The 13,133-nt window shown below is 45.6% G+C and overlaps 1 protein-coding gene across 6 annotated transcripts in view; it reads left to right on the top strand.

The window, feature by feature from the left end:
* The first annotated feature begins 3,440 nt into the window (after nt 1-3,440).
* The window catches only part of AGK (acylglycerol kinase), a 56,658-nt gene continuing 46,965 nt past the window's right edge, over nt 3,441-13,133 (top strand). Inside the window, exons 1-2 of one of the 6 annotated variants that reach the window (XM_043541272.1) lie at nt 3,441-3,565; nt 7,620-7,797. In XM_043541272.1, coding sequence (XP_043397207.1) covers nt 7,688-7,797 — 110 coding nt within the window. In that variant the 5' untranslated portion in view covers nt 3,441-3,565; nt 7,620-7,687. Of the gene's footprint in view, nt 3,566-3,630; nt 4,000-7,254; nt 7,274-7,619; nt 7,798-13,133 lie in introns of those variants that run through there. The other 5 variants (XM_037878984.2, XM_043541273.1, XM_043541276.1 and 2 more) reach the window with 5 other exon arrangements.

The following is a 13,133-nucleotide window of genomic DNA, read 5'->3' as shown; positions in this document are numbered from 1 at the left end:
CTAACGCAATCCTTGGATGCATAAACAGGGGAATCTTGAATAGAAGTAGAGAGGTGATTTTATCCTGTATTTGGCACTGCTGTGACCGCTGCTGGAATACTGTGTCCAGTTCTGGTGTCCACCATTCAAGAACGATGGTGATACATTGGAAAGGGTTCAGAGAAGAGCCATGAGAATGATAAAAGGATTTGAAAACATGCCCTATAGTGATAGACGCAAAGAGCTCAATATGTTTAGCTTAACAAAGAGAAGGTTATGGGATGACTTGATTACAGTCTGTAAGTATCTATATGTGGAATAAATATTTAATAACAGGCTCTTCAGTCTAGCTGGCAGACAAAGGTGTACCATGATACCAGGGCTAGAAGCTGAAGCTAGACAAATTCAGACTGTAGATAAGGCATAAATTTTTAAGAGAGAGAGTAATTAGCCACTGGAACAATTTCCCGAGGGTCATGGCGAATTCTCCATCACTGACAATTTTTAAATCAAGTTTGGATGTTTTTCTAAAAGATCTGCTCTAGGAATTATTTTTGGGAAATTCCATGGCCTGTGCTATACAGGAGGTCAGACTAGATGATCACAATGGTCCCTTCTGGCCTTGGAATTTATGAATCTATGAATGAGTGGACATATTTAGAACAGTTAACAACACACCAGGTGCATTGTACAGAGAAATAGCTGGAATATTTAGCAGCAAAGGATGTTTGTTGCATCAGGATGTACCTGGAATGTTCATCAGCAGTTAATCAAACCAAAACAGACCTTTTATTCCAGAGACAATTTGTTCCAGAGCATAAAATGAAACATTAGATATCTCACAGCAGGGGAAAGAACCCATAGGTTTTGGTCTATTTTCTGTACACCAAAATGCTAAGGGCGGAATGCCCCCTGGATTCTCCCCTACGTCACCTCCATGACAGGCTTCTTGAACAGCCAAAGACCTATGACCGCATCATCATGTGCGTTGTCCCCAGCACGTAAGAGGAATGAAAGTTATATTGTACCTGGGAGCTGGAAAAGCAGTGGAGGAAATGACTCCCTTCTCCCAAGAGGCATAAGACCCCCAGGATGTGGCCTGTGGAAAAAACAGTTACTCCTAGAAGTTGTACCAGCAGCAGCTACATCTGCTGTAGATGGGGCAAGTGTGTGCCACCTGGTGCCTTCAAAGCCTCTGCAACCCTATCACATTTTGCTCATTTGTTCCTGGATATACATGATGACCTTATGAGCACAGGAGGAGTCAGATAGCAGATGGACTAAACAGACATCATGTTCATGTTCTTATGCATGAGAAACATTGCCAGCTATTTGTTCATGCAGGCTGTTTGACTGGACAGGGCAGAGAAAGAATGGGAGAGGCCCTTGTAGCCCTGGGAATCTCTGTTATCAGACGAAGACGATTTGTACTGAGGCATAGGACTGATTTTCAGGGACAAGTGTGGAGGGTACCTAGGATGACTTGCCCAGGAATGTCATGTATGTGAGAGTGAGGGTCAGATAGTGGCTTGGAGGATGGTTAGTGAAGAAGACTGGGGTGAGTGAAAGCCGGGTAAGGGATACTTGCCCTGGAAGAGGATTTTAGCAAGTGGAAGAGATTTGTACATATTGGGGAACATATACATAACAGGACATATGCATAACAACTAAGTGAGCACAGAATAGAGAAGTAACTTGCCTACGGTCACACAGTGAGTCGGCAGTGGAGCTGGGTATAGAATCCAGGTTTCCTGATTCCCAGTTTAGGGCTCAGTTCACACAGTAACCCACTGAAAAAAACCTTTATTCATAAATTCCAAGGCCAGGTGGGACCGTTGTGATCATCTAGTCTGACCTCCTGTATATCACAGACCAGAGAACATCCCCAAAATAATTCCAAGATCATACCTTTTAGAATCAGTCCTGATTTAAAAATTGTCAGTGATGGAGAATCCACCACAATCCTTGGTAAATTGTTCCAATGGTTAATTATTCTCATTTTTTTAAATGTATGCCTTATTTCCAGTCTGAATTTGTCTTGCTTCAACTTCCACCCATTGGATCATGTTGCACCTTTCTCTGCTATACTGAAGAGCCCATTATTAAATATTTGTTCCCTGTGTAGATACTTATAGATTGTAAACAAATCACCCCGTAACCTTCTCTTTGTTAAGCTAAATAGACTGAGCTCTTTGACAGGTTTCAGAGTAACAGCCGTGTTAGTCTGTATTCGCAAAAAGAAAAGGAGGACTTGTGGCACCTTAGAGACTAACCAATTTATTTGAGCATGAGCTTTCGTGAGCTACAGCTCACTTCATCGGATGCATACTGTGGAAACTCTTTGAGTTTATCACTGTAAGACATGTTTTCTAATCTTTTAATCATTTTCATGGCTCTTCTCTGAACCCTTTTCAATTTATCAACATCATTCTTGAATTGTGGGTGCCAGAACTGGACACAGTATTCCAGCAGTGGTTGCAGCAGTGTCAAATACGGAAGTAAAATAACCTCTCTACTCCTACTCAAGATTCGTGTTTATGCACCCCAGGATTACATTAGTTCTTTTGGCCACAGCATCACACTGTAGCTCATGATCAGCTGATTATCCACCAAAGCCCTCAAATCTTTTCCGTAGTCATTGCTTCCCAGGATAGAGTCCCCCATTCTGTAAGTATGGCCTACCTTCTTTGTTCCTAGATGTATACATGTACATCTAGCCATATTAAAACATACATTGTTTGCTTGCACCAACTTTACCAAGCGATCCAGGAGAGACTTTAAACACTACCTTAAAATTAGTCCCCAAAGAGTATCCCATTATTAAATGAGTGAGTCATGGAGCAAGATATGTATAAAGGAAGGGAGCGGAGGGCTAGTCCCCATTACAGTTGCAGTATTATTTCATTTTATTTCTCAAAAAAGTGATTCTATTTCAATTAATTTTATTGGGGTTGTATAGCTCGCAGGTGGGCCCAATGCATCCAGCTCCGGTCAAATTAGTGGGACTGTGTTGCCAACTGACAATTTTATTATGAGTCTATCACAGTGCTTAAGTTGTGCAAGGGTTTGCCAAGGCTGAGCCTCAGCACCTCAAGGCTTGGCAATTCATAGCCCTGCTACCTTTGGGGTTGCCGTGTCAGTTATGAAAGTAAAAAAATTGCTTGAGCCCTGGCACCTTTCATTACAAATTAAGCACTGCTCTAGCGACATTTAGTATTCTTTTTAGAGCCTCACCTCTTAGAGGCCTGTGAATATGTGAAAATCTCAGCTATCATTAACAACAACAACAATACAAGACACTAGCCCTCATGGGAGAGGGGCAAAGCGGGGAAAACAGGAACGCTAAATGATCAAAAACCAGGAGGCAAATAAAAAGAACCCCACCTTGTATTATATTTTAAAATCTCATGATTTTTAAGCCAATCTCGAGATATGTTGGGGCTTGCCTCACAATTTTTTTTGCGTGCCTGGCATTAGCATTAGCGAGGGGATCAGCTGCTTTTCAAGGCCACCCAGGATATACCCCTATGAAAAAAGGAGGAGAGCGGTTATTGTTGGGGGACCTGGCACCATAAGGTGGTGTGCGGTAAGTCATAGGCACAGCTGGGAAACCAGGAAAGGTGAAATCCTGCCCCTTCCCCCATTGAAGTCAAGGGCAAACCCGGCACTGACCAGCCCAGACAGGCCCCCCCCCCGAAGCGCTGGAGCTGGCCAAACGCCTGGCTGGCGGCAGCGCCCGAACGCACCACCTCGGGGCAGGAGGCTGGGCCCCATAAGGGCGCCACTTAACACAGGCCCGGCGGCCGAGGGCCGGAGTCAGCCCAGCCCAGCCCAGCGCCCCGCTGACCCTCCCCGCGGCCCCGCCAGCTCGGCGCGGGGCGGAACCGAGCGCCGCGGGAGCTGTTTCCAGCGGGGACCGTGCTCGGGCGGCGGCAGGAAGGAGGCTGCGGCGTGTGCGGGGGCTGCGGGGATCCGGGCCCGGCTGCGCGTCCGAAGCCCCCGCCAGGCAGAGGCCGCAGGGTGAGAGGGGGCGGCAGGGCAGGGCAGGGCAGGCGGCGGGAGAGAGGCTGCAGGGGGGCAGGGCAGGCATGGGGCGCAGAGGCTGCGGGGGCGCAGAGGCTGCGGGGGCACAGAGGCTCCAGGGGGGCAGGGCAGGCATGGGGCGCAGAGGCTCCAGGAGGGCAGGGCAGGCATGGGGCGCAGAGGCTGCAGGCGGAGAGAGGCTGCAGGGGGGCAGGGCAGGCATGGGGCGCAGAGGCTGCAGGGGGCAGGGCAGGCATGGGGCGCAGAGGCTCCAGGAGGGCAGGGCAGGCATGGGGCGCAGAGGCTGCAGGCGGAGAGAGGCTGCAGGGGGGCAGGGCAGGCATGGGGCGCAGAGGCTGCAGGGGGGCAGGGCAGGCATGGGGCGCAGAGGCTGCAGGGGGGCAGGGCAGGCATGGGGCGCAGAGGCTCCAGGAGGGCAGGGCAGGCATGGGGCGCAGAGGCTGCAGGGGGAGAGAGGCTGCAGGGGGGCAGGGCAGGCAGGCATGGGGCGCAGAGGCTGCAGGGGGAGAGAGGCTGCAGGGGGGCAGGGCAGGCATGGGGCGCAGAGCCTGCAGGGGGAGAGAGGCTGCAGGGGGGCAGGGCAGGCATGGGGCGCAGAGGCTGCAGGGGGGCAGGGCAGGCGTGGGGCGCAGAGGCTGCGGGGCGAGAGGGGAGCAGAGCTCACAGAGGCTACCGGGCGTGGGGGGCTGCAGAGGCTGCCGGGCACGGGGTTGGGTCTGGTAGGCTGCACAGAGGGCATTGGGCTGTTCAGTTAGTTGCGTGCCCCCAGGTATTGTACTGCAGAGAGTGTCTCTCATTTGTTCTTTTTTGCACTCGATGGTGAAAACCGTGTGTGGCGTATGGGCATTGAGTGCCTACATGTGGGGCCCTACCAAATTCATGGTCCATTTTGGTCAATTTCACGGCCATTGGATTTAACAAATTGTAAATTTCATGATTTCAATGGTGCATCTGATGAAGTGGGCTGTAGCTCAGGAAAGCTTATGCGCTAATAAATGTGTTAGTCTCTAAGGTGCCACAAGTCCTCCTGTTCTTTTTGTGGATACAGACTAACACAGCTGCTACTCTGAAACCGTTCATGATTTCAGCTATTTAAATCTGAAATTTCACAGTGTTGTAGTTGTAGGGGTCCTGACCCAAACAGGAGTTGTGTGTATGGGCGGGGGAGGGTCGTGGTACTGCTACCCTTACTCCTGCGCTGCTGCAGGTGGCAGCAGCTGCCTTCAGAGCTGGGCAGCTGGAGAGCGGCGGCTGCTGGCCGGGAGCCCAGCTCTGAAGGCAGAGCCGCCGCCAGCAGCAGTGCAGAAGTAAGGATGACATGGTGTGGTGTTGCCACCCTTACTTCTGCACTGCTGCCTGCAGAGCTGGGCCCTCAGCAGCCACTACTCTCCAGTCACCCAGCTCTGAAGGCAGCAGCGCAGAGGTAAGGGTGGCATGGTATGGTATTGCCACCCTTACTTCTGCACTACTGCTAGTGGGGCACTGCCTTCAGAGCTGGGCACTCGGCCAATAGTCGCCGCTCTCCGACCGCCCAGCTCTGAAGGTAGTGCAGAATAAGGGTGGCAATACCACGACCCCCCTTAAAATAACCTTACAACTCCCTTTTGGGTCTGGACCCCCTATTTGAGAAATGCTGGTCTCCCCCGTGAAATCTGTGTGGTATAGGGTAAAAGCACACAAAAGACCGCTCTCATGTGGGGAGGCCAGATTTCAAGGTCCGTGATGTGTTTTTCATGGCTGTGAATTTGGTAGGGCCCTAGGTATATGGTATGCAGAAACAGAGAGCATTTTTATGGACCCGCCAAGGGAGGAGAGGATTTCCTCACCAGTTAGAGATGGTTAGGTGACCTTATAATAGTTTTCCTGTTGTGGAAAGCATGTTTGTTGTGCAGGCTAACTGTGCAGACGGATCTATCCCTCTATCAATAGGTGTTTTACAGCTCTTGGTCAAAAACAACGAGGAGTCCTTGTGGCACCTTAGATGAGGTGAGTTGTAGCTCACGAAAGCTTACGCTCAAATAAATTTGTTAGTCTCTAAGGTGCCGCAAGTACTCCTTTTCTTTTTGCGGATACAGACTAACACAGCTGCTACTCTGAAACCTTAGAGACTAACAAATTTATTTGGGCATAAGCTTTCTTGGGCTAGAACCCACTTCATCAGATGCATGGAGTGGAAAATACAGGAGCAGGTATAAATACATGAAAAGATGTGAATTGCCTTACCATGTGTGAAGTTAGTCTCATGAACAATTCAATTGACAGCAGGATACCAAGGGAGGGAAAATAACTTTTGAAGGGGTAATGAGAGTGGCCCAGACAGTTGACAAGAAGATGTGAGTAACGGTAGGGGGAAATTAGTATTGGGGAAATTAGATTTAGGTTTTATAATGACCAACTACTCCCAGTCTTTATTCAGGCCTAATCTGATGGTGTCCAGTTTGCAAATTAATTCCAGTTCTGCAGTTTCACGTTGGAGTCTGTTTCTGAAGTTTTTTGGTTGAAGAATTGCCACTTTTAGGTCTTTTATTGAGTGGCCAGGGAGATTGAAGTGTTCTCCTACTGGTTTTTGAATGTTATGATTCGTGATGTCAGATTTGTGTCCATTTATTCTTTTGCATAGAGACTGTCCGGTTTGGCCAATGTACATGGCAGAGGGGCATTGCTGGCACATGATGGCATATATCACATTGGTAGATGTGCAGGTGAATGAGCCCCTGATGGTGTGGCTGATGTGGTTAGGTCCTATGATGGTGTCCCTTGAATAGATATGTGGACAGAGTTTGCACCGGGGTTTGTTGCAGGGTTTGATTCCTGGGTTGGTGTTTTTGTTGTGTGGTGTGTGGTTGCTGGTGAGTATTTGCTTCAGGTTGGGGGGCTGTCTGTAAGTGAGGACTGGCCTGTCCCCCAAGGTCTGTGAGAGTGAGGGATTGTCCTTCAGGATAGGTTGTAGATCCTTGATGATGCGCTAGAGAGGTTTTAGTTGGGGGCTGCAGGTGACAGCTAGTGGTGTTCTGTTACTTTCTTTGTTGGGCCTATCTTGTAGTAGGTGACTTCTGGGTACCATTCTGGCTCTGTCAATCTGTTTCTTCACTTCAGCAGGTGGGTATTGTAGTTTTAAGAACGCTTGATAGAGATCCTGTAGGTGTTTGCCTCTGTCTGAGGGATCGGAGCAAATGCGGTTATATCTTAGAGCTTGGCTGTAGACAATGGATCATGTGATGTGGTCTGGATGAAAACTAGAGGCACGTAGGTAAGTATAGCGGTCAGTAGGTTTCCGGTATAGGGTGGTGTTTATGTGACCATCGCTTATTAGCACTGTAGTGTCTAGGAACTGGTTCTCTTGTGTGGACTGGCCCAGACTGAGGTTGATGGTGGGGTGGAAATTGTTGAAATCTTGGTGGAATTCCTCAAGGGCCTCCTTTCAGTGCATCCAGATGATGAAGATGTCATCAATGTAGCAGAAGTAGAGTAGGGGCGTAAGGGGACGAGAGCTGAGGAAGTGTCTAGTTTCCTTGAAGGGAAAGGAAGCAGGGGTTTTAGAAGCAATAATATCACAGTTGTCTCTGCTCTCATTGAATTAATCTTGTTATTATTAGCTCATCACACTGAGACTTCCAAGTTCTCATCCTCCATCCTCTTCCTGCATTGCCCCGTGAAGATAGACATGGCCAGGGTGGTCAGAATGTTTAAAACCTTCAAGACTCACTGGAAGAAAACCACAGTTGGGGTCTGCTTGCTCACCTGGGGAGGAAACTGGCTCTATGGAAAACACTGGTAATTATTACCTGGCCTTAAAGAAGTACAATAACAATGAACCTTTGTCTGTATTTTTGCTAATACCTTTTGATGTGACATGTGGATAGTAGTGTAATTGGGCAAACATCTGTAAAACTTGAGAAGGGTGGTTATAGATAGAGCGGCTTGCTTGGGACCCGTTAACAGCCTACAGGGCAATGACAAGACTGAGAGGTTTTTATCTGAGAGGCATGGTTATCCAGAGAGAAGCTGCAGTAGCTTAGCTATAGGAAGTGTACTCCTCGGGGAATTCTGCACCAAAAAATAAAACACTCTGCACACAGTATTTTAAAATTCAGCATATTTTATTTGTCAAAATAACACAGTGTAATCACTCTGGTTTTAATTATTTTGATAATTTATTTAAACTACAATACAACGGCTGGAGAATGGGAGTGGGGAAGCACTGGAGGAAATCCCCAAACCCCCTTGCCTAATAGTAATGTAGATAGGTTTGACCCTTTATTTCTTATATTTATTAGTCAACAAATATATGCAGCCATATGCTCAGTGTTACATCATAGGCAACTGAAGAGCAAGTGAGAGCTGGGGAATCAAACCCACAATTTATATTGGCTACTGATCATCTCCAGAAAGGTCAGTAACAAACAGTTCATGGAGCAGATTTTGATAGGAAATTTTACAGTACAAAACTTTAGATTCATTCTAATCACTAATGTACCATAAGCATTTATAAGGCCATACTGCCCTTTACACCACTCTGGCAACGTAATGGAGCTTTAAAATGTTTACATCTGTTTTATACTCCTGGGGGAATTCACAAAGACAATGGAACAATTCACTAAGCAGTCAGGCTGCTGCATTCTGCTCTGCCTGAGGGGACAGTGCCTGCCCCATGCCTACCTCCTCAGAAACACCCCAAAACCCTGCCCCTCCACGTCGACCGTGCTGTAATAGCAAGTGAGAGGAACAGTGTGTCTCTCTCTCACACATGACTGCCCAGCTCCCACTCCCCTCCCTGGCGGTGATTTAAGTCTCTACCGGACCAACCTGCCTGCACTGCTGGGTATGGGCGCCTGACTGCTCTTGCAGCTTCCCTTTGCTTCCCTTTCAGAAGTAATTTTTCTGCGGGGAAGCAAAGAAATCTGCGGGGGACATGAATTCTGTGCACCACAGTTACGCAGAATTCCCCCAGGAGTATCTGATACGTCAAAAGGGATTACTTTTTAAACTTTTTTTATAATGACTGGCTCTTAAAAAAAAATATTATTCTTAAATTTCGACACAACAGGAATGCTTGTTTTCTATTAAGACAGGTACCTTCTATGTACATGGCTCAGTTCTCTTTGAAAGCATCATATCACTTTAAAAAAATATATCATTAATTCTTTGTCTTCCTTTTCTTCTGACATTCTGAGAAGCACTTGTCCTGCTGGAGATACTCTCCTTCAAGCTCACCTAAGTTTTTTAAAATACATTTTTAAAGCACAGGAAGCCCTTTGGGGTTATTGGTGGTCCCCTTCCATTAAGCCACATTCTTAAGAAGACTGCTGAACTTAACCTATGACTTCCAGACTCAGTCATCCAATGGCTTCTCTGTCATAAATTTGAGGTAGTTCCTACAGTACCTTAAAGAGACAGACTAGTGGAGTAGCATGGATCACCTCGGAATTAGGCTGGAGGAGAGAGAGATTTTTCTCCTCTAAGTTGTAAAATCCAGTCGGCCAAATATTTGTTGTTGTTTGAACAGCATTATAGCAATGAATAAAAATATAGGTCCTGCGCCTGCAAATAGTTTCTCTAGCACAGATTCCTGTGCCTGTGTGGATGTCAGTAGCACTCCACATGCACACAGTGATATGCCCAAGTGGATCTGATTGCACAAGTAGGGTTTTCCCCATTATTTTTGTTGTTAATGTAGTTCTTATGAAAGGTGCCAAATTCACAGGCCTTGGAAACTTTAGTTCTATAACAGGTACAGCATTAGCCGCAGCATTTAAGCTTCCCTGCCTTGCTTTGTCTTGTGCAACCAACAGAACTGGATGGGCCACCTTCAGGAAGGATTTGGTAGTTCAGGCTTCATACTCAGTTTTTGACCTCCCTACTGGTAGCTCCCTTACCAGAGTGTGGATAGGGCACTAACGGTCATTCTAATTACCTTATATGCAACTAGTGCAATTGTTATCTTCACCTGCATGTTAAAGTACTATTTTTAAGTGCCCATCAATAAGCACACATGTGATTTCAGCATCAGCACAACTTTAGTTCCCGTGATTGCATTCTAGATATGTCAGCATCTGCCATAGGCAAAATATTGTTTGCCTTTTGAAATAAGATCACCCGCTCCTCCCTCACCAACTAGAGCAACAGCATGTATAGTGTAGTTTCCTCTGTTGCTCGTTTCTGTTATCTCTGGAATAAATGTTCCCCACAGGGCTCTAAATCCTGGACTGGTTTCTGAAAAGATTTAAACAGACTTAAATTTCAATCCCAATTTTTAAGATTACTGTTAACATGATTTCACTATAGTGCAAATATAGCCAAATGATTCTGAAGTGCTGTTGCTTTGGGGGTTGCAATTTGCTCCATCATCTCCCTGTGTCTTTTAAATCAGTGTGACAAGGGCTTAACTGTTTTTTCCCCCTAATGTTAAAATGCTGCCAAGGCCTCAGTGGAAAACAAATCTGCTTATACTGTGCATTATATTTTTCTTATTTCTTGTTCCCGGTTCTTTTTTTCTTCCTAGGGATATCTGCATTAAATCAGAATCTTTGTTTTGAAGTGTCAGTCTGCTTTGGCTGCTTTCTTCATGCCTAACTCTTGGGGCTTAGCTGTCTTCAGGGAAGTCACACCAGCAGAAAATTTGGCCCATAGTCTTTTCTTTGTGATAGTGTAATTGGTTACTGTGGCACTGATTGATGCCATGGAGCATGATGACTTCATCTGCTGTCACTGCTTATTCCTCACTTGAACGGAGGTTCTGATTTCATGTACATGCCTCCAATAACCAAAAGACCAATGAAAGAGAAATGTCAACTACACGAAATTATAAGTAGAAGTGTCTCTTCTTAATAGGTTGCCTTTCACAATTTTTCTATGAGATGTCAGTGAGTCTTTGAGTGAGGCTATTCCCCCCTTTCTTTCCCCAGAAGCAGCAGAAAAGCTGACCTTTGGTTCCTGTGCGAAAGCTTTGCCCAAATAGAACCATATTCAAGCTCTTTCTGCTGCATGGGTCGGGGGTGGGGGAGGGCAGGCCTTGGAGAGCCCCTTGAGGGTGACTCCACACTCCCTCCTCATACAGCACAGTGGAACAGTCCTCTGCAGCAATATTCAGGGAGGATTGTGGACAGCACAGGAATATGTGCCCAGTGGGTCAACATATTGCATGATCCACTGGCCTTCAGAAGGAGTGATGGGCCACATTCAGTACTGCTCGTCTTGTCTTGTCATAAGAGTAGCTGGCACAGAGAATTCCATTTTTCATCAGGTGACTCCCCCGCCCCAAGACACATCAGTCCATTTATGTGAGCTTTATTCCATTATTATTTGTATTACAGTAGCACCTAAAAGCCCATGCAAGATCATAGCCCCCCTCTGCTAGGCATGTTATCTGCGTAGCAAGACACATCCCTGCCCTGAAGAGCTTACAGTCTAAAGCGGACAAGACGGACATATGGTGGAAGGGGAAACAGAGGCACAGAGAGGGAAAATCACTGTACTGCCTTTGGCCCACATGGTGTATTCTGGAGTACTCTTTTCTACTTACTGTACAATGTGAACATTTTGCATATGGTATATTTCATGTTTTAAATTGCAACGGATTTTTGTGCAGATGGTCCCATGTAATTACCTGTAACTTAATAACTAGTTCAGTTGTTTCTGAATTCATTCTAAATAATAAAATTTAATTGAGCAATTATTTCAAGTTCTGTAGTATGTCTACAGAGAGGTGATTATGTTGGACAAAGCACAAGAGAATATACTGTGGGGAACAATGCCACACAGGCAGGAGAGAATGGACAAGAAAATGCGTAATAGGTCCTTTATATCTCTAATCTATATAATCCTATTTAACTTTAAAAAGGCGCTGTAAAGGTTGGTAGGTCTGAGAATTTCATATACTTTTCTCCACTTTCGTCTCTTTGAAAAGTATCTGAGATTCTCCATGTCTTCGTCTCAGAATCTTTCTCTCCCCTATAAATATAATATATATAAAATATAATGCTTTGGTGGGAAAAGACAGAACAGCTAGGACTTGAAAAATGTACCTAATCCCAACACATCCTAGCCCACCTGAAAAATATACATGTTGGCACACCCTCCTGAAATTAAAAGGAATAAAACAGTTGTGCACTATTTACTGTGTGCTGTTTGATTACAATAAATTGTCGTTCACCTTTCTACATACGTTTTAAAATTTTGACTTGCTATCTCTTCCCCCTCTTCCTTCCTTCCCCCCCCCCTTAAATGCCTTCATTTCTTTCTGGGCTTCAATCCACAGTATTGCTTTCAGAGCATTTGAAAACTACGAGATTTTCTTAGAAATCATGAGATTTTAAAAACACTAAATTTGGAGTCTCTTTGGTTGCCTTTGGAGCTTTCAGCATTTAGGGCTCACGTTTTACATTTTTGCTACAACCATGAGAGCTAGAAGCTTAATTTTTTTTTTTTAAATGAAAACTGAGATTCTCACATGGTCATGTCTCCAGGAATTGAGCTATAATGAAGAACACCAAATATCACAAGATTCACAATAAAATCATGAGAATTAGAAACACTAACTCTGCATTTTCTCTTCTATAATCATGCTTTATCTCTCCTTATGTTGTTTTCAGCATCTTTTTTTCTCTTTCTTCTTCCTCCAATCCCTTTATATCTCTTTCCCTACATTATGTTCATTACCTCCTTCCCCATATTTTCAGTCTCCTTTCTTCCACTCTAAAAATCTCCCTCTACCATACTTCCCTTTTCTAACTTACTTTGTTGGTCTCTCACCTGGCCACTCCCACATAAATTAAACCATCACCTCACAACCACAAAGTGTTTGAAAATTTTGCTAGATTCCTGAAAGCCAGAGGACTAAACCCACTAGCCAAAAATTGATATGAAAAATAATGGGGATGGGTTGTTATTCAGGAGCAACGTCCAGCTGAGAAGCCAAGTGGCCCTTCCACTAGTGGTGGGGAGTCCTAGTAGAGTCCTGTCTGTAGACCCTGTTCACTTAGACCACCTTTCTTATTGGTCTCCCTTCCTATCACAGACCCTCCTAGCTGCTGCCACCGTGGGTTGGGGGTGGAGATGTCTCTGTACTATAAAGAACTATTTAAATAGAATGTTGTGAGATTTGTTTTTAA

The sequence above is a fragment of the Chelonia mydas genome, chromosome 1 (assembly GCF_015237465.2).
Source record: "Chelonia mydas isolate rCheMyd1 chromosome 1, rCheMyd1.pri.v2, whole genome shotgun sequence".
NCBI lineage: Eukaryota > Metazoa > Chordata > Testudines > Cheloniidae > Chelonia > Chelonia mydas.
The sequence above is the reverse complement of the archived record's forward strand: the minus strand, read 5'-3'. Positions and strand labels throughout refer to the sequence as shown.